The sequence below is a fragment of the Abramis brama genome (genome assembly GCF_963993115.1).
Source record: "Abramis brama genome assembly, chromosome: 5".
In the NCBI taxonomy this organism is placed as follows: Eukaryota; Metazoa; Chordata; class Actinopteri; order Cypriniformes; family Leuciscidae; genus Abramis; species Abramis brama.
The window spans coordinates 11,350,247-11,373,324 of NC_139967.1; the positions used below are offsets into that span (position 1 = coordinate 11,350,247).

The 23,078-nt window shown below is 37.2% G+C and overlaps 1 protein-coding gene across 1 annotated transcript in view; it reads left to right on the forward strand.

Moving 5' to 3' along the window:
* Positions 1 to 23,078, forward strand: part of LOC311083067 (uncharacterized protein) — a gene marked incomplete at its 3' end in the record, with an annotated part of 45,986 nt that overhangs the window by 2,116 nt on the left and 20,792 nt on the right. Inside the window, exons 2-3 of the mRNA XM_084114318.1 lie at positions 5,349 to 5,378; positions 18,430 to 18,529. Of these exons, the coding sequence (XP_083970444.1) occupies positions 5,349 to 5,378; positions 18,430 to 18,529 (130 nt within the window). The remainder of the gene's footprint in view (positions 1 to 5,348; positions 5,379 to 18,429; positions 18,530 to 23,078) is intronic.

Sequence of the window (23,078 nt, forward strand, 5' to 3'; positions counted from 1 at the left end):
AACCCAGCAACCATCCAGATCACCCTAACTACACTGAACAAAATCATAAACGCAACACTTTTGTTTTTGCCCCCATTTTTCATGAGCTGAACTCAAAGACCGAAGACTTTTTCTATGTACACAAAAGGCCTATTTCTCTCAAATATTGTTCACAAATCTGTGTTAGTGAGCACTTCTCCTTTGCCGAGATAATCCATCCACCTCACAGGTGTGGCATATCAAGATGCTGATTAGACAGCATGATTATTGCACCGGTGTGCCAGTCAGTATCTGGTGTGACCACCATTTGCCTCACGCAGTGCAACATCTCCTTCGCATAGAGTTGATCAGGTTGTTGATTGTGGCCTGTGGAATGTTGGTCCACTCCTCTTCAATGGCTGTGTGAAGTTGCTGAATATTGGCAGGACCTGGAACACGCTGTCGTATACGCCGATCCAGAGCATCCTAAACATGCTCAATGGGTGACATGTCCGGTGAGTATGCTGGCCATGCAAGAACTGGGATGTTTTCAGCTTCCAGGAATTGTTTACAGATCCTTGCAACATGGGGCCGTGCATTATCATGCTGCAACATGAGGTGATGGTCGTGGATGAATGGCACAACAATGGGCCTCAGAATCTTGTCATGGTATCTCTGTGCATTCAAAATGCCATCAATAAAATGCACCTATGTTCGTTACACCTGCCCATACCATAACCCCACCACCATGAGCCACTCGATCCACAACGTTGATATCAGCAAACCGCTCACCCACACAACACCATACACGCTGTCTGCCATCTGCCCTCTGCCCTGTACAGTGAAAACCAGGATTCATCCGTGAAGAGAACACCTCTCCAAAGTGCCAGACACCATGGAATGAACATTTGCCCACTCAAGTCGGTTATGACGACGAACTGCAGTCAGGTCGAGACCCCGATGAGGACGACAAGCATGCAGATGAGCTTACCTGAGACGGTTTCTGACAGTTTGTGCAAAAATTCTTTGGTTTTGCAAACCGATTGTTGCAGCAGCTGTCCGGGTGGCTGGTCTCAGACGATCTTGGAGGTGAAGATGCTGGATGTGGAGGTCCTGGACTGGTGTGGTACGTGGTCTGCAGTTGTGAGGCCGGTTGGATGTACTGCCAAATTCTCTGAAACGCCTTATGCTCCCTCAAAACTTGTGACATCTGTGGCATTGTGCTGTGTGATAAAACTGCACATTTTAGAGTGGCCTTTTATTGTGGCCAGCCTAAGGCACACCTGTGCAATAATCATGCTGTCTAATCAGCATCTTGATATGCCACACCTGTGAGGTGGATGGATTATCTCGGCAAAGAAGTGCTCACTAACACAGATTTAGACACATTTGTGAACAATATTTGAGAGAAAAAAGATAGAAAAAGTCTTAGATCTTTGAGTTCAGCTCATGAAAAACGGGGGCAAAAACAAAACTGTTGCATTTATGATTTTGTTCAGTGTACATGTCAGCAATGTTCATAGTCGGCATTAAATGAAAATTCACCCATCTTATTAAATTAAATGAAATATCACCCATTTTAATTCATGAAAATATTGAGCTAGTAATTAGTGATGGGATAATTTTACTCACTCGGATCTATGAGTCTCAGTCTCGTTCAGCAAAATTAACAAAAAAATTTTTTGTTAATTTCTGCAGAATATAATTTAAATCTTACAAATTCCCCAAAACAGCAAGTTACGCAAATGTTGATCACATTCAGAATAAGAAAAAAAATAAAATGCAGACAGCCAAGGCCAAATTATGCAAAACCGAAATACATTCGTTGACAGGCAGATAGGACATCTCTTCTTTGCTCTTTTGTTCTGCGTCATTTTTAGGGGCATGAGAATGTGAAGTCGATGGCCCTAAGATAACAGATTGGCATGCATCAAATAAATTATTAATTCAAGAACAATGTGCAAGTTTACTGCAACAGTGGCCCTACAAACTTCACATACACATACTTTTGAAAAACCAGCACTTAGTTGGTCCTGATAAGCGCTTATTGTCAGTTTTAAACACAATGGTTTTTTTCTTCCATGAGGGGGTTTGGCATCACGACTGCTTTGTTTCCAGGCCAACCGTCTCCCAGAAACAAACATGTCTCCTGGAAATCCTGTAGAATTCATCTAATCGGATGACGACTTTGAAACTCCCAAAGTGTTTCCCATTTTGTGTGTGTTATCCATCAGACGTTCAGCCAGTGGTCCGTGGGCATGACGTCTGAGGATGAGACTATGATAAACCCATCACTACTAGTAATCAAAATTAATCAATATGTCATAATTGTATCTTTTAGTGAAAATGACAGACTTCTTTCTGGTGACGTATTTCAGTACTTTTACAAGTATTTAGTCCTCCTAAACCCCATCCCTGCTAGTTTGCATTCATCTGCCTCCATTTTGGAGAGGAACGCTTACATCTCAAAATCCAATCATCAGTTGATGCATAAAATCAAGTCCCCCTCCCCACATTACACTTATACGTCACAATATGAAAGAAAAAAATTGTTGTTACTTCTGTTTCATTGTGACTATAACTGTGTTAAACCACTGGCAACCACATAGATCAACTTAGAATAGTGGTGACTGTTCTAGTGGTTAATTTATCAGTTCTGTTGATCTATTGTGACTTGGAATAGTTTACAGCAGCTAAATATTCTGCCCTTAGAAGTAAATGGTATGTAAACTGAATATTTCCAGTGACCAAATGCATGCATATGAGCATGCCATAAATTTTAGACTATCTATAGGAGTTTCCTCTCTTTATAAATCCAATACAATTGATTTTAGTTTGTCTGGACTAGAGTAAATTGCTGTTCTGTGAGGTCCTTTGTGTCACAAAGATCTGTCATGCTGTCAGCAGTCGTGAGAGAGGAAGCATATACAGAAAATCAAAAGAGACTGACATCTCGATGATGAATAGAGAGATATTCTGGGATAACGGTACAAATAAATATGATTTGCTCTCATCATGAATGCAACAGTGGATAATTATGTTCCTCCTTTTCTATCAGCGCTCTGCTCCAGGCCATGTTTTATGGTTACGTTTTTTTTTTAAGACTGAAAAAAAAGTGTAGAGCTTCAGATTTGTTTTGCAGTGTTTTGTGTTGCTTTGGATTGTTGAGAACTCAGTTCATTTGTTTAGAAGTTTGTTCTCCACATGTAGAGAGGAAACACAGGCAGTAGGGGAAAGTGAAGTTTGATGGATACAGCACGATGCTGGTGTTGGGGGGAGGGATAGTGCTTGTGTGTAATCCTCCAGCCATCTGGTGCTGTGTGGGTCTACGTGTATGAGGCCGCCGCATCACATGTGTGCATGCCAGTGGTAAACTCGCTGTAGCCTCTGTTTTTCTAATCTGACCAAAAATTACATTCAAAGCTTGCTGGATATCTTATGGTATCTTTCTTGAATCAGATCTATCACGAAAGTTTAGATAATGGCATGTCGTCTTAACCAGAGGAGTTCTGCTACAACGTTTTAAAGCCTGTGAATAATGTAAAGCCCACATCAAGAACGATAACTATATTAGCACCACGCCAATGCACAATATTGTTCTGTTTATTATAAGTGAGCGCTGTTTTGCCTTCTGCCGCTTTAAAAGGGATAGTTCACCCAAACATGAAAATTATGTGTTTCCAAACCTGTATTTCTTTCTTCTGCTGAACATTAAAGAAGATATTTTGAAGAATATGGGTAACCAAACATGGGCCCCATTGACTTCCATAGTATTTTTTTCCCCCTCAATACTATGGAAGTCAAAGGGGCCCATCAACTGTTCGGTTACCCATATTCTTCAAAATATCTTCTTTTGTGTTCAGAAGAAGTAGTTTTGGAACAACTTGAGTGTGAGTAAATAATGACAGAATTTTCATTTTTTGGTGAATTATCCCTTTAAATGCTTGAGCTCTTTAAAGCAGAATGGATTCTGATTGGCCGCCAATGTTTTTATTGTTCATCAGCTGGAAAAAATCGTTGTGAAAGTGATTCCAACCATATCGTTTCTCTGTGCCATTAATTATAGTTGTGGCGAGGACTCTGCTATTCTTTTACATTTTTAAAGCTATATCTTTATCGTTATAGTTATAGTTATCATCCTTGGTGTGAATGTGCCTTTACATCTTGTTCTCTAAGATGGGTTTTCAAACATATTATCTTGTCTTATATAAAGAAACATGTTATTTCTAAAATTAAATAATTGACTTTTGTATCAGTCATTGTGTTAAACCGTGTTATTTAAGTATTACTGTATTAGCTCAGCTTTTATTAATATTTGTAGCTATTATTTTTATATTTCCAGTTTCCATTTGAATTTTAGTTTATTTTTATGTGTTTTTGTTTGTCATTTGTAGATTTAGTAATTTTAGTTTATTTCAGTTAGTTGCCAAGGCAACATTTCTAATTATTAAATTTTTCATAATATTTATTTTTAAAGTTTTTTTAAACACTTATTTAAGCTTAATTTCAATTAATAAAAATAATTCTTAATGGTTTTAGATAACAGTAGCAACACTGGTGCTAAAGCAAAAAGCAAATTATTTAAATTATTTAGAATTTTTAATTTGCATTGTATCAACAGCATATTATTTTCCACCCACTAATGGTAGATCGATAAATAATAATAAAAAAAATTCTTATAGTTTTAAACCAGGGCTTTCAAAAGAATTTAAGAAATTAATTGTGATTAATCTCATGATTTCTGACCACAAATATTGTTAAACTCAAAATTTCTCTAATTTTCCATGGACCACCTAGTGTCCCCATAATCCCTATTTGTTCCCGACCATTTGAAAGCAATGTTTTTTTGAGTCCTTAGATAGATGGGATTGACACTAGTCCTGGATTGACACTAGCGGTTTGGGACTGTCACGTTCTTGTGGTGCTATCAGTCAATCAGTGTTGTCATTATGTAAATTTATGTGCCTCTATATAGTCTAGAGTAATTAGTCACATGGCAATTAGGGTTCAAATGATTTGCTCCAAAATGTCCGTGTCCCTTGAACAATGATTGGTTACTTTTCAGGGTCTTGACTCTTGTGTCAGCCGAACAGCTCCTATTAAAATGTAATTGCTAACACTTTTTTCCAGGTAGGCCTAGTGGAAATCATTTGGGAGAGGTTTAATAATTTGTACTGGCTATAGGCCAGCAAATAACAGGTTGGTTGTTGGGATTAAACCCTGTCGTTTTTTCGAACTTGCTCTGGATATATGTGGTTAAATCTTTATGAAGCAGTGTTTTGTCTGTATCTGTATTTTTTCCCTTTCATCAGGTATTACTGCAAAAAAAACCTCACTTTTCTGCTATTTGTGGCTTTCACTTACTTTGTCTTTTTTTCTTTCCTTTTCAGTGAAAAAGGCCAAACTACAAGGACCTCCAGGTAATGGACTGTTTGCGTCATGCATGAAACAGTTGTGGCTCTACAATTGCCTTAGATTCAAAGAGGAAAAAATAACATCTCATTCAGACAATTGTCATTCAGATGAGTGTTTGCTTCTAAAATAAAGTGCTTGAATCAGACTCATGCTGCAGCCCAGTTTGGCATGGACTGGACTGGAGAGACACAGTGAACTGGTTTACTTGTTAGCCAGCAGGCAAGCACTAGACTCTCAGGGGATTTTCACTCTACTATAACACATATTACACTCTTTTCTCATGAGAGATATAAACACACAGACACACACACACACACGCACACACATGTGTATGCCTTTCAGTGACTGATACTTTAAGATTTGCAGAGGAGCACTGAAAACAAAATTACATTAATTGATTGTTTTTAATATTTTTTTGTAAGTTCTTGTAAGTATTAGTCATGACAGCCGATACTAGAATTGAATGCAATTATATCCCTTCTTTTATTTAAATTATCTTGATGTTTTCAGCAAATATTAAAATGAATCAATTTTTTTTATACTGTACATTATTCAGACAAAATAGTATAGATTTTTAATATAGCTAGCTATGTATCCATTATCAGCCTTAACATGAAAATTATAATTTTATCATTATCAGACAGATTACAAATTATAATCTTGGGCCAGTTGCATAAACACAGCCATCATGTTAAGACTTTGTCTTATTAACTAGTCTGACCAACTAGCAGTTAGCCAAGGGTAATCAGTCTTACTTTTCGGATTTAAATTAGACCAATTTACCTTTCTATGTAACTAATTTTAATAAAGTTATGATCAGTCTTTAAGGGGTCATGGATTGAGAAATTAATTTGTCCTTGATCTATTAACATGTAAGAGGTCATTGTACTATAAAAACATCGTAGTAAGGTTTATAACCTTAACTTAGAACCCAACTTAAAACCTCCCCGTTAGTCCAAAAACAGCTTTTATTGAAACCAAGCTCTGAAAACGACTCGTTTCGGATTGTGCTAGGAAAGTGGTAATTTATTTTCAGATAGGTGAATGTCTCAGTAGAGCATAATTTGTTTGTTCTGTACATTTCACTGTGAATTCTTTGGTGAATCAGTCGCAATTTTGCGCTGGCTTTGCAAACAAACTTTTACTGTGAGATATGGGCCCGACAGTAATGCCACAACAACTGTAACACAAACCCTGTTAATTCTAATGCATAATGTAATGATTCATGTCCAATCAGATGTTCGCCTCAAAATTGTTTATTGCTGTTTATGCATCAGTAGTGACTAAACGGCCAACTTTGTTTTTTCTTAGTAGTTACTTTAATTGTGATTAAATTATATACAGAAAGCAATGTTCCCATTATAATCCCTGGAGCTGTCAATCACACAGCGCGAGTTTACCAGTGACTGAGTTCTGGACTCTCGTCAAAACTCCCGTTGTAATCAATGACGCTGTCTACACTGCACAATGAATAATTATCAATCTTATGTAAATCGTGTTTGCACTAGGGCTGTCAAAATTGCTCAAAAATGACGTTCGAATATTCCCTCTAAAAAACACACGAATATTCGAACTATTCGAACATCTGGTTGCCATTTTGTCAATGACGCACATTACGTCAATAACAGGACAAATTAATACAAAGAGACATAACTACTTGTATAGGTAGTTTATTTAAGTTTAAACATATTTGACAACGTATTACCTACACAAAAACAAACAAGTAAATCTCCTAATGGCCAAGACCGCAGACCTCACTCTCGCTCGCTCACTCGCAGGCACTCATCTCTCTCTCGCCCTCACCCGCTGCGTTCACACACCAAACGCGAATAGAGCGTCTGGCGCGAGTGATTTCAACGTTAAGTCGATGTAAAGACGCGTTTACGCGCGTCTGGAGGTCTTGTGGCGCGAATGAGGCATCACGCTCTCCGCGCATCAAACTTTTCTTTTGACGCGCGAATTCAAAATGTTTCAACTAGAACGTCCAAAACGTCCAACTAGACGCGAATCCGACATTGAACGCTCCGAGCGAGCTGTGCTGTGGTAAAAATTGAACTTTTCCTTGACATGAAACGGTAAATAATCAAACCAGTGGAAGCCTGCAGTGCATGGAACTGCTGTATCTAACCTACCTTATTCATGCTGCGCAATATCTATTCAGTCAGTACAGTAGCCGTAGCCTACTCTTTAGTAATGTTTCTGTTTACCGTTAACGCTTCTTCCTGTGACCTGTCCCTGACCTCTCAGGCAGCGCGCCCACTCGCAAAGCAGACAGCCGCGCCTCTGCTACCGTGGGCGTTATGGTTTTTCCACATTCGAATATTAATTTTCACATTCGAATTTCTGTTTTTTAAAACTATTCGAATATATATTCGAATTTAGAATATTCGTTGACAGCCCTAGTTTGCACTGTTATGATGAAAGCATTCATGAGAGTGCAGAAATCGAGTTGCAATGACGAGATCACTGCATTCATGCTCTCAACAGACATGTCTGTCATCGGCTCCAATGCTCACCACTGATTTCATGCAACGGGAGTAGATTTAAATGTAATGCTATAATAAACCCTTTTCACGATTCGTTAATCTTCACAGCTGTAATAGTAACAATGTAGTAAAAGTTTGAGAGAGTTCCACGTGTAATACTTAGAGTATATCATATGCAAAGGTGTTAGCCAATCATAGCTCGTTTACATTGAAGTCTCACAACAGAGCAAAACAGCATTCAAATCAGAGGACTAAAAGAAAATGGCTTTTATTTACTAAATTATGAAAATTATGTAAAAATCATAACATTTTAAGTGCACCTCAGGAAACATTATTTAAAAAATGCAGTTCATGACCCCTTTATAGGAAAGAAATTAGATGAGAAAATCTCCAGCTCCAGTCTATGATGCAATTTCAGAGAGACACCCTGCAGTCTGCCAGGGAAAAGTTTAGGAATCTAGAATGTGTGATTCTGAATTGTTGCTGTTATGTGTGGTTTTATGACACAGAATATTTCAAGAATTGCTGGCACAAGGTGGTGATATTGAAGTTAAAAGGATGTTGGATTAGGTGAAGATTGCAGTGACAACTTAAGGCAACTGGATCTATATGTGTACATGCATATCTTTCAGTCTAACCAATGAATCTATTGAGAAGCTAATGAGCTAGTGTTTTTGTCTCTCTCTGACTTTCTCTGTTCTTATTGACTGCGTCTGGGTCTTCTCATTCTCCTTGTGCCACCCACACCACGAATGTCTGCTTCTGCTTCACCCTGCATCATCCATCCATCCATCCATCCATCTGCTAAATTCCTTAAAGGTGAAGTGTGTAATTTCTCCACAACTAGCAGCATCAAACAGAATTGCAATCTACTTTTTGACTGCCCAGACTGGGCTAAACATATAAACCTCAGCTCAACCAATGGCATGAGTTGGTGGAACTAACGGTCCGGCCAGTGGCATTTAGAGAGTATTTAAAACTTATTTGAAGAGACGGTCACTATTTTTGGGGTTCTCTTTGGTGCTGCTAGTAGAGAAGACATTAAACACTTCATTCATCTGAATGTGCATCTAGAATATGTTTGCATATATGGTGTTTTTCATTACCTGATGATGCTGCATAATTCATGATCTCTTGATTGACCTCATGTAGAGTGACAATTCCATAAATGAGACTAAGATCACTGGGTGAGATGGAGGGAGTGTGTGTGCGCCTGCAGCAGCAGAACATCAGCCTCCCAAATGAACAGAGGTCTTTCTGAGTGACAGATAAGCCCATAGAAATCTCATTTATTGCTAATAACAGAAAAAGCCTTTTCAGCCTCTTCTCAGAGTGTCCCACCCACAGCACAGAATTGAATACTGTGCCAGAATGAAATGCAGTTTGACTCCTAATAAGATTCTATTATGTTTGCCGCTGAGGGATTCTTATTGAAAAGTGAAAGTGGCTCTCACTTAAGTTTAACAGCTGGTGATGCTTAATTGCATCAAATGAGGAAACCTATCATTGTTACTCCTATCATTGTTACCTAACTCCTGTTTCTGGGCTAAAAAATTACCGTTTCTAAACACAGATTTGTTTTTGGTCTGAAGAAATTAATTTATTCCTGTGGTGGCAAAGCTGAAATTTCAGCAGCCATTACTCTAGTCTTCAGTGTCACATGATGCCTTCAGAAATCATTCTAATATGCTGATCTGCTGCTCAAGTAACAATCCTGTCAGGACCACTATTGTCAAAAATAATTGACAGCTAGCATATACAGTAGTTTGTATTGGAGGTATACAAACTATACCTCTCTGGGCAAGGACTCCTCACCCATCCATGCAGCCTTGCATAGATGATAGCAGGGAGTGCAGTTATAACACTTTGCTCTTAAATAACTCCAGCATATTCAGTTGTCAGACATGACTGGAACTTCAAAAGGGAGCAAAAAAAAAAAAAACCCAGCTATTTGGCAGTAGATTTTAGTTTAACTGGTGCTCTGTAATATGGGCTATATTTATTGCTTGTACTGAAGTGTCTTTGTATTATTTTTAACATCACTTGTGGGAGTATTTCTTCAAATAGCTGTTAAATGTCAGCAGTACAGGCCCAGGCGTGTGCAAATATGACTTATTTATTTCATAAGTCATCAAAAATTAAATATTCATCAGGTTTGGCATCCCTGGGAGCCCCTTTGCACTCTGGGACAGTGAGAGAGAGCGAGGGTGTATAAAGGAATCTTGTGAAAGGAAGTGGGTAAAAAAAACTGCAATTTTCACTCTACTTCTGAAATGCTCCCATCTGGGCGTAGACTCAGAATTCCTTTGGCCAGAATAAATGCGTATAAAAAAATAGTTTGTTCCAATGGCAATGATTATTTTATATTGCATTATTTTCTGAAGTAATACAAAAGAATGGTTGGCATTGTAGCACTTTTTAATTGATTGTTTAGATGATTTAAAAAATATATGTTAGGAATGATGTGGGTTGTTTGTGTTGTCAATGTGTGGTGTGTTGTGTTGTGTTGTGTTGTTAAGCAATTATGTGGATGTATTTATGTATATAGGCTACTGTATGTATGAGACCAGTGTCAAAGACAAATTTCCGCTCTGTGACAAACAGAATGGACAATAAAGTAAACCTTAACCAAATGGGTAAAGATGTAACTTACACAGAGTTTAAAGTTAGGTGTAGGGAAGGTTTTTTTTCTGGTGAAGATGGTATTATTATTATTGGTGTTTGAGAGAGAAGCAGCAAAAGAGTCTGACGTACATGGTAATTAGAGATTTAGAATGATATGAATATTTGATCATTTCCCTGCTTCACCCTAGGCCGAGATTAGACCATTAATCACAAAAATCACACCTCATTTCTGTATTTCCATTTAATGCTGGCTTTTTTTCCCTTCAAACATGATTCAGTGGTTCTGCAGCCTCACTGTAGGATTACGTTACATGGTCTACAGATTGAAAAGCAATGGTTAAAGGTTAAGCTTTTTTGTTGTCTACAGTTTTTAAAAAAGAGATTTGTGTATATTTCCTTGCTGTCCTTGAGTCCTCAGTCTTTAATTTTGTGAAATGCAGATTTCAAGCTGCAACTAACTTTTGCTAATTTTTAATTTTCAAATTATGAAATGACTCTAATAAGCCCACACATTTAAGCCAACTTGTTTTATTTAGAAATGTATAAAACATACAGAAAACATGAAAGAAATTGTTGCACAGCAATACACATGCTTGTTACTTTCATTTTACTTTTTAGTTTAGTCATTCTAATGTTTTGTTCTTGAATACACAGCCTGAGGGAACCCTCTAACACCATGGGCCCTATTTGGTCGGCGCGCCCAGCGAATGGTCTAAAATGGTTATCCCTATTCTCTTAATGAGTAATGGGTGTGTTTTGGGCGTAATGTGCAATAAACCAGTAAGAGTCTCATCTCCCATTCCTTTAAAAGCCAGTTGCGCCACGGCGGGTTGCTATTTACATGGTGGAATTTGCAAGCAGAAAGTCTGTACGCTTCTCCAGAGAGGAAACGGATCTGCTCGTGCGCGAGGCTAAAGCGTGCAAGCAGACCATCTATGGGACAAGCCGGATTCCACCATATCTTTATGTACACAATATTAATCTTTTACATTGTAATCCTTTTATTTTTAATATTTGGTTTGGTTTGTGTGCTGCTGCGCGTCCCTGTGTGTGTAATAAGCGCAGTGTATGCTCGCTGTGGACCAGCCTATAGGCGCACATTTTTAACACGCTCTTTAAATAACAAAAAAAATATTGCACTATTGAGTTTAGACCACGTTTCAGTTGGTCAATGACACAGTCTATTTCAGTTGCCTCAAAATAGCAACGTGCCAACAATGCTCCTGAACACACCTCGTTTTCAGACCAGCACGCCCATGGGTGCACAAATGGGCACAAATGCATTTGCCATTTTCACAGGACGTGAAATTGATAACTGCGTCGGGCTGAAACTAGCAAAAAACACTTGCGTCGAGCCTGGCGCCACATTGCGCAGGGTGTATGATAGGGATTTGTCTACACCAGAGCAGTGTGACTCAACAAAAGCAGACAGAACTCATTATAATTAGTGATGCTGTCTACACTGGATGTGAGGCAATGCAACATGACACTACAAATCCACAACAGTAAACTAAAGTTCTATTTCTGACTTACTTTAAGCACTTGCGTTACTTCCAACACAAAGAACCAATAGATTTGCTTTGTTGCGTCCAGCGTAGACAATCTCAAGCTCTTCTGTAGTTGAGTCCTTAATATGGTGACTTTCACACATAGTTCAGTTATTTACGGGAGTAGCAACCGATTCTATGACTGAACTCACACCCGTAAATTGCATGTCACATCGATGTCACATGTTTTTACGGGATATGTGTGAATGCACGCACAGATTCCAGAAAACCATGCACTGGCAAAATCAAACTATCCCTGTAAAAGGGGCTTAAGAAGACTGCTTTATTTATGTTGATTGGTTCTGGATTGCTGCTGGTATGGATGGTTAACTAAGCCATGCTGTTGCCCAACAAAGCCTGGGTTAATGTAATAACCTTTTTCCCACATTGTTTCTACTTTACCCTGTGTTAGTAACCAGTCTTTGTATACTTTTGGCAGCTCACTTTGACTCTGGACATGATAAAAAAGTGTGGAATGTTTCTTAACCCAAGGTTAAAAAGCTGTTAACCTAGTGTTAAGTGTAATGTTCAAGGACGGCTGGTTAAGCTGTTTAAGAAGCCTAGTAATCAAGCTAGTTAAGATGCCACACCAGTACACCACCATCTCCAGCATATGCTGGTAACTAGGGATGTCCCGATCAGGTTTTTTTGCCCTCGAGTCCGAGTCCGAGTCATTTGATTTTGAGTATCTGCCGATACCGAGTCCCGATCCGATACTTAATACATAAAAAAAGAATAAAGAAGAGCGAAAAAACAGATCCAGGATGTTCCTTATTTTTTATTTAATTCACCTTATTTTAACATTCAACAACTCTGTTAACAAACAGAGCACTTCTGTGAGGTAGCTTGAACAATCAAGTAATACATAAATTCTTCACTTTTGGACTTTAGTGCAACAGTAAATATAAAAAAGTCTAATATATAAACAAATAGCACCTCAACTTAAAATACCTGGCAGGCATGTAAACAAATAAAAAATAAAAGTGCTACAGTGTTTGCAAAGCCAGTAATGTGCTTTTAGGAACTGCACTCCTAACTCTTACGCCGGTTTCACACTGCACTGTTAGCAGAGCGTGCAGTGCGTATTTTTTTCGCCGCCCATGTTAACAGATTAAACCAGGCTTTAGAGCATTCACACCGCGCGCAGAGGTGGTGCGGCAGTGCGTAGCAGAGCAGAGCAGGAGCGCCGAGTCTATTTTTGCTGCGCCGCTTTTGCTGAATTAAAGTGACAATACATTGATCATGGCCATAATACACCGCAGTTTTATCCAAAAAGTGCATTGATGATATCTATTGTGTTTTAAACAGTCAATCAAATGACCAACAGCAATTTAAAAAGAAAACAAATGTCCAAAAACAAACTTGTTGCCAGAACAATAAAAACAAAGATGAACCAAAAGTTAGGCTATATGAAATTATTAATAAAATAAGCTTCTTGACAAGTCTTTTTTCTTAAATGTATTTGAAAACGAAAAAAAGCAATGCCAACTTATCCATTATAGAGTACTCTGTCTGTAGCCTACAGAACCCGCGGTTCAGCCGCGCGTGACAAACTCTGCCAGTGTGAAAGCAAAACGCGCGTGTCCTGCTCCTGCTCACCATATGCACTACTACTGCGCTGCTTACACTCTGCTAACGCGTGCAGTGTGAAACCGGCGTAACTCTGTGCCACCGCATAACTATAGATGTGTTAAAAAATAATGAGATATATCCGAGTCCTGATCGGGAGGTAACGTCCGATTCCGATCAGTCTGAAAACACGTGATCGGGCCCGATTTCCGATCACGTGATCGGATCGGGACATCCCTACTGGTAACTAAATGTTTTTTTCAGCTGGGATGGGCACGTGTTTAATTATTTGCTTGGGGACATTTGAGGAGGAAGGGAGAATAACTAGTGGAGAGACAGTAGATCATCAAATGTTACATACGGCTCCTTTTGTGACTTAAACCAGCCATACATTTCTTTTGCTTACTGTTCTTTGTGTACCTGTTAACTTTTGATTTAAAGGGTTTGTATTTAACCTGCAAGGTCAGAAATGTATTATTATGAGAAGATAGTCTATTGAGTAATATTTGCTCTGCCACTTTAGCTGAATCCCTTCTTCTTACCCTTTAACAATGACAGACCCACACACACACATACATGCAGCACACACACACACACACACACACACACACACACACACACACACACACACACACACACACACACACACACACACACACACAGAAGCAGCCCAGCTCTTACAAAGAATCAATTGCCCTTCTCTGACTTTTTCTATTTTCTCCAGCTCTATCCCTCTATTTGTCTCTCATCCAGCCCCAGTTCTGCTCTTCATTCATATCAAGAGCGGGCTGTAGAAGCGAGTCCCTCTCCTTAGGCTCTGGGATAAGGATGAATCCATGGGGACAGAGATTACACTTAAGGGTCTTGCAGCATGTCTGCTGAGAGACAGAGGGAGGGAGAGAGAGAGGAATTCTCATTAAACTAGCATTACCTCTTGAGAAAAGCTGTCTAGTTCTCACCTAGACAAACACACGACACTTGACCCTTAAGGATTACACTAATACTAATGTATGCATATACACCCAGATGACAGTTATCGCTGTTGCTCTTTTAGAACCCAGAAGACTTGACAGTTTACAATTGTGGTGAATTTTATTTATCAGTTGTCTCAGATGTTTCTCTGGAAATGCCTCAGGAGGAAAATATAAAAACAAATGAGACAACTTGTTGATATGTAGTAAGAATATAGTGCAATACAATAAATGTGGATCGCATAGCCCTCATTGTTTGGTCTTGAAAATGTTTTTGTTGAGTTCAATTTGAAATATTTTTTTGTCATCTTGGCAATAGAGCACAGTTAGATAAATAGTAGTGGTCAATTGATTTATTTAACAAGTTTTGATAATACTGTTTGTGTTTTAGGATTACAGAGCAGAATCAGGTAGAATCATTATATATATATATATATATATATATATATATATATATATAAAAATATATATACTGTATATATATATATATATATATATATATATATACTGTATATATGAGAAACATTTTTTTTTTTTTCATATGGTTTAATTCAAATTATTTAAAATCATTTTAGTAAATGTAAAATAAATAGTATTTTTGTTATGTTGTAATGTATTTTATAGTTTGCAGCATGCATAATAGCATCATAAAGGTAGACCAGAAGACTTGAAAATAAATTAGTAAATGATGACAGAAATAGGATGAACTATTATTGAACTACAATTTCTTTATGTAATCTCACTGCTGACAATAGGAGAAACAATTGAGATCGACAGAGATGTCATCTGTAATTATTTTTTGTACCATGTTCACCTTTCTGTGTTTCTGCTCTCTGTCTTTCTCAAGACTGACAGTTAAGGTAAATTGGACCTGGGTAAGTGAAAGGTAGAAGGAAAATTGGAAATAAAGAAGTTTAGGGAAGGAGAATTGGAGAGTTAAGATCACGACTATACTATCTGTCAGCCGTGCCAGATAATCTTGGGTGGAAAGATTGAGACACCTTCTTCAGAGAAGGACACATTTTCTCTGGGGCTTTCCTTTCTGCAGGATTCATTAGCCACTGGACTGAGTTGAAAAAAAATCAAAAGTGAAGGACAGAAAGCCTTTTTGTTTAAAGAAAGATTTCCTTGTAAGACTGTACAAATGCAGTTTCTCCGTTTCTGTGAGGGCTTCTCAGGCCAAAGTTCTTGATTGGATGAATAATGTCACTGTAAATAGAAATGTCATTGAGCTGTATCTACTACTGATTAATATCCACGGATGAGAAGTTCAACCCATGCTGATATTTATGAGCTAAATTTAGAGGAATCACAGGGTCATATTGTTTTATGGAGATAACATTATCTGGAAACAGTATTTCCTGGAAATAATAAATTCTTTATTTGAAATGATAGTTCAGTTTAGAATAATAATTTTTGTCCAATTTTGGTAATGATGCTTTTCTCATTCAGATTTTTTTCCTCTGCTTATTTTTGCCTTTTTCTTTTAGAAATCACCCGTTTGATATGATTCTTGCTGTCTGTCAGTTTGGTAATCTGCTTTGAGGTCTTCATAAGAACATATAATTCAGTACACATAGTCCTGGGTCAAGATGCAGATTGATCTACTTTTTTTCCTTTGCTCAGTCTTAAGTTCCAAGTGCTTATTGTAGGCTGGCACATATACTGTATGCATTTGTTTAAAAGATGTTTGCAGTATTTTTTTATGTTAATGACAATATCGCAAATAACCAATTGATAGTATAGCTAATTTTTGTGGAGAAGTGAAAATAAGAAGTAAAAGTTAAGTTCCTCTCACAATAATATTAATGTACAAGTTTATTACCCTGTACATCAAATTATAACAACATTCTAATTAATTAATTTATCAAAGAATCCTGAAAATATGTTTTCCACATAATAAATAGAAATGTTGCTTGAGCATCAAATCAGAACACTAGAGTGATTTCTGAATAATCATGTGACGCTTAAGACTGGAGTAATGACTTTTTATTATATATTAAAGTAGAAAGCCGTTATTTTGAATTGTATTAATATTTCACAATATTACTGTTTTTGCTCTGTATTTGATCAAATAAATGCAGCCTTAGTGAGCATAATATACTTCTTTCAAAAACATTAAAACAATCTTACCAACTCCAAACTTTTGAATAGTAAAATGCAACAATCCATTGTATGTCCTTGAAGAAATGGTGAAGATTCCTAACCTGTTAACATGGGCCTTGAAATAAATCTGCCCCACTTGCATTGATTATGTGTGCAGAAGAAACAGGCCTTAAAGTGATGTTAGACATGTTGAACTTGTGTAAATATAAGAGAACTAAAAGGAAAGTAGGACACAGTTTTTTTGTTTTTTTTAAAAGTGTATCCATTTTTGTATGTGAGAGAGGATGATTGCGGGTTGGTTTCTTTTTTTCCTTTATTTCTTTGTGTAAAGTATTTCCTAAAAAAATTATTGATGGAGTCTGGTATTCCTCAAAATGTAAACTGACAAGCACGGATGCAGTTAAGGACATTTCATCAGGACTGAAGTGACAAGAAGAGGAAGGCGTTCTTGTGAAATGCCTGCAAATAAGTGAGAAGTGTCCTGCTCCCTAAGAGGGACCACCTATATTGGTTATGCAGAGTTGCAGGTGCTACACCACTTCCTCGAGATGAAACCTGAACTGCGGGTGATGGGCCAAGATGCCAGGGACTTTGGCCCTCAGAGATCCCACCTCTGGGCCCCGCTTTTTTTTACCCGGTGGGTGCCTCGTAGGGCAGCGCTTTTTTTTCGCTGCCCTACGAGGCCACTCCCAAGCCACGCCTACCGGTTACAGAGGGCAGTATCGGAAGAAATGATACAACTAGGCTACTAGTTGACTCAAAACTGAAAAGATGCCATCTTATCATGAGATTCCCCCCTCTATGGGTGGGTTGAAAACATGCAGAACTAGCTCCTACTACTGCCTGTAGTCTCTAGCCTCTGGCCAAAAAAGCCTCCGATGACACAAAATGACGATTTTTGCATCATCTGAGGTTTTTCTCCAGACACACAATACAGAAATCTCTCGTCTCAGGGGGACATGAGGGAGGGAAGCACGGTCATTCGAAAAATACTACCGGGTTTCTACTGATACAAAGCTTAATGTTAATTGGTGAAGTATCCCTTTAATTTTCCTCTAAAATCTTACATGCTTTGTAGTTTAGTAAATATGACTTTTTGGACTAGAAGTTTTGGAGTTCTGAAAGTTACTTTGTCAACATTTCACTATTCAGAAGATCAATGAAAAGTGTCCATATTATTCAAATCAGACTGCAGTTTCTCAAAATGTTTAGTAGTGAGATTTGTACAGGGAATTGCTTTACTAGAACCATCTATGGAGAGATGATAGATGCACTTGCATTTGTCTTCATATTGCAGCTCTCATTGCACTCTTGTGGCACTTTATATCTAGGTTTAATTATGCCTGCTTGTTTTGACCTCTGGCTGCCTATTTCAACCTGTCTGTGTCGCTGCACATAATAACTATTGCATTTACATAAAACCATGAATATTTAACACACGCACACACACTTAGAGGAATGTCACATCTCAGTTTTCCATTACAATACTTGTCAGATTGCCATGACGTTTATGCATAAAAATATGGATTCCTGAACTAAGTAAAAAAAAAAAAAAAAAAAAAAAGTTAACATTTAGTGGGCCAGTATAATTCTTGAAGAGTTCTCTTTTTTTTTTCTATGGCAGAAAGAAAGTCATAAAAGTTTGGAACAACATGAAGAGGTGTAATGATGATAGGTTTTTCATTTTTGGGTGAACCATTTAAGAATCTAATAGATATTAATGTTCTAACCTGGTTACTTGTTATTTTGCAGACAAGTTTAATGTGTACGTCACGCTGAAGGTCCAGAATGTTAAAAGCACAACAATCACGGTGCGAGGAGACCAGCCCTGCTGGGAACAGGACTTCATGTTGTGAGTATTGCTGTTTTTGACTTGTGTTTCCATGCTTTTGGACAAATTTGCACCTAATGCATGTCCTTTTGCTCAAAACACTCAAAACTGCTTTGCTGTGGAAGATTGGGTTTATGAGCACATCAAACTGGATGTGCAGACATGTTATATACAGTATGTACAAGAAAACATTATAGTTTATAAATAAACAACAATATTTATTTTAGGGTAAAGGGTAACTTTGTTTCTATATAAAACCTGTTTATGTTCTGTATTTCTTCATAGAGTAGGAAATTATGTTTGTTTGATTGTTTATTTGTTCCTGCTTTAAATTACACACACACTTTAGTTTCTTACCGTTGACCCTGTTCTGTTGTAAAGACAAATGTTAAATAGCTTTTTGATGGCCTCTCAAGAGGTTTTGTGCGTCCCAGAAATTGTCCCCAATTTTCGGATTGTTCCATAGAGAATTTTGGCAATTGCTCAGGAAGAGCTGTGAGAATCAGCTGCAGTTACAGTGATTACCAGAGAGAGAGAGAGAGAGAATAGGACTGGGATTGACATTTAATGCATTTTGTTCTTCTATTCAAAAAGCACAATCTTCTATTCCATTTTATTCCAATATTGTCATTACTTTCATATTGACATATTTAGATTAGGTTAATGTAATTTTTACACATTATTAGTGGAAAGTGGTTAATATATATATATATATATATATATATATATATATATATATATATATATATATATATATATATATTGTGAAATGTTTTGGCAACCATAAAAGTGGTTTGATCATGTTTGACTTGAGATGTTATAGTGGTCAGAGAAGTGTTGGTTCATATATATTTTTTTGTTTTTGTTTGGTACAACTTGACTGTGCAAATTACTGACTTTCTATTTTTTAATTTAATTTTTTGAGTGAACTTCTGAGTAAAAATTATGTAAAATGAAATGGGCAGTTTAATGATATGTTTACCATTGTTTATAATGAGGTGTCATGTGTATATACACTACCATTACTTTTTTTTTAATACTTCTATTTAGCAAGGATGCATTAAATCAGTGGTTCTCAACCTCTCCTGCAGGGACCCCCTGACAGGCCATGTTTCTGTTTTAACCCTTAAATGGCACACCTGATTCAATTAATTAAAGGCTTAATGAGTAGTTGACTAATTGATTAATTGACTAATTCCTACTCTTCCTACTCTAATAACTACTCATTAATTGAATCAGGTGTGCCATTTCAGGGTTAAAACAGAAACATGGCCTGTCAGGGGGTCCCTGCAGGAGAGGTTGAGAACCACTGCATTAAATTTAGCAAAAGTGACATTGACAAAATTTATTAATATTACAAAAGATTCCTATTTCAAATAAATGCTGTTCTTTTTAACAGTTTATTCATTCAAGAATCTTGAAAATAAGTTTCCATGAAAATATTAAGCAGCAAAACTGTTTTCAACTTTGATAATAGGTACATTTTTCTTGAGCCCCAATCAGCATATAAAGAAACATTTCTGAAGGCTTGAGAAATGGCTGCTGAAAATGAGGAATAAATTAGGCTAGTTATTTTAAATTGTAATGGCATTTTACATTATGAGTGTTTTACTGTATTTTTGAACAAATAAATGCAGCCTTGTTTAGGATAAGAGGTTATGTTTCAATAACATAAAAAAAATCTTAACGACCCCAAACTTTATACACAGTATTGTGTATACAGTATATGGACACAGGTGTCCTAGCAGAATAAGCAAAGGTATAGTCCATCACATGAACTATAAACATGTTCTAATAACATTTGACAACCATGAAGTAATAAAACACTTGATATCAGGCACTCTGTCTGGCTATGTCGGTCGGAAAGCCTGAAATCAAAAGCAATGTTCTTTTTACCACTTTGAGAAAGTGTTGTAATTATAGGGATCGTGTGTTTGGATTCTAGGCCAGTGGCTCAGCTTTGTGTGTGTGTTCTCTTCAGACGGAGGTCCCTCTGTGCCTGGATTATTGTCCTGCTGCTCAGTACTCGCGAATGATCGGCAGGTTAAAATCCACACACACATAACACTCTTTCTCTTAGGGATTGAAGCAGCATTGTGTGTAGAGAATAGAAGGGCAAAGTGAATGTATTAAAGAAAGAGAGAGGTATTGATAGCAAGAGGCTAGCAGGAGGTTTCAGATGAGTAAATTTGAAAGGCCTGTTAGTGTGAAACATTATGCAGAAAACTGCCACACTATCATTTAGAGCGGACGCAATATTCCCAGCAGTCATTTCTGTGTTTGTGGCTAGACTGTGCTTTTCAGCCATGAGTAGATGGCCAGTTTGAATATAATTCCCAGAGATGACAGGCAAAATTAATGTATCATCATTCTGTCCAGGTCTTGGGACATCTTCAGTAATAGATTAGGTTACAAGTGTTTTTCCAGGTTGAACACTCACACAAATGCATAGTCACATAAGTTCGCCAATATAGTGTCTGTCATGAAATGCATGTTTTCCAGTTCAACAAGATTTGATGCTTTCAAACTTTATTTAAATGTTATGTTTTAATTAAAAGAAATCACATTTATTGCTCTGGTTCTGCAGTAGTTAATGTGTTTTGGACTAAAGTGGCCTGTTTTGTTTGTAGTTTTTATTAGTATTAATATTTTTATTAGATTTTAAGTAATTAAATTAATATTAATGTCTGCTGTTTTAATGACTGAGGTGGTGAAGTTGATTTTATCTGACAAACCATTAAGCCTTCGTAACTGCACAAATTACTTTATTTTTTATATTTTATATATATCAGTTTGGATGTGTAAGATAACTGGGAAATTTTAGGTTTACTTTTGGAACATAGTTGAAAACTCCATCATGTGCACATTTGGGTATTCAAAATTTGAATTGAACTCAAACGGTCATGTAAATGGCTCTCTCAGATCATATCAAATATATTTGTTTATTTAATATTTAATTAATGCTACAAAGTGTCACTTTTTTAAATTGAGTTGCTGTACAAACAAAAACAAATATGTTTTCCAGTTTGTTTTTATTGGAGTTTCTTGGTGTTGTTTTATTGAAGTGTCCTGAGGTCATAACTGAGTATAATAAATCAGTCGATATGGACTAAAATCTGCCCTCTCTTAAGAGGCTTACGTGCTCAAAATAGAGGCTTTGGTGTGACAGCTATTATCTAGAGATCACTGCTCAAATGTTAGTATTATTTTTCTTTGATTCCTGATTCACTGATATGGTTAGGAAATGCTTATGTGACACATGAACAGAAAATATATTATTTTAATTAAATATTTTAAAATTTACTAGTGACACATATGTTTAGGTCAAATGACAATTGAACAACAGCAGAATGATACATATTTGGTTTAAAATACAGTCGTCACACACAGAAACAAGCATGTCATGTAAAATGAAAAGTGCTTGCGTCACTGTAGGAGCAAATCCTGTTCTTGTGGAGTGGAACAAAGCCATCTGATTATGTAATGTAAAGATTAGGATTAGTAACAGCTGGATTGTAATGTAGATAATGATGGACTACACCTTAATGGATGCATTTTTCCTGACATCTTTCATTTGCATTGTTTTTCATTAACTGTAAAAAGACTATTATACTATATACACTATCTATCTATCTATCTATCTATCTATCTATCTATCTATCTATCTATCTATCTATCTATCTATCTATCTATCTATCTATCTATCTATCTATCTATCTATCTATCTATCTATTTATATATACAGTGAGGTTTTGCAAGTTCTCCCACTTGGAAATCATGGAGGGGTCTGAAATTGTCATCGTAGGTGCATGTCCACTGTGAGAGACATAATCTAATCTAAAAAAAAAAATCCAGAAATCACAATATATGATTTTTTAACTATTTATTTGTATGATACAGCTGCAAATAAGTATTTGAACACCTGTCTATCAGCTAGAATTCTGACCCTCAAAGACCTGTTAGTCTGCCTTTAAAATGTCCACCTCCACTCCATTTATTATCCTAAATTAGATGCACCTGTTTGAGGTCGTTAGCTGCATAAAGACACCTGTCCACCCCATACAATCAGTAAGAATCCAACTACTAACATGGCCAAAACCAAAGAGCTGTCCAAAGACACTAGAGACAAAATTGTACACCTCCACAAGGCTGGAAAGGGCTACGGGGAAATTGCCAAGCAGCTTGGTGAAAAAAGGTCCACTGTTGGAGCAATCATTAGAAAATGGAAGAAGCTAAACATGACTGTCAATCTCCCTTGGACTGGGGCTCCATGCAAGATCTCACCTCGTGGGGTCTCAATGATCCTAAGAAAGGTGAGAAATCAGCCCAGAACTACACGGGAGGAGCTGGTCAATGACCTGAAAAGAGCTGGGACCACCGTTTCCAAGGTTACTGTTGGTAATACACTAAGACGTCATGGTTTGAAATCATGCATGGCACGGAAGGTTCCCCTGCTTAAACCAGCACATGTCAAGGCCCGTCTTAAGTTTGCCAATGATCATTTGGATGATCCAGAGGAGTCATGGGAGAAAGTCATGTGGTCAGATGAGACCAAAGTAGAACTTTTTGG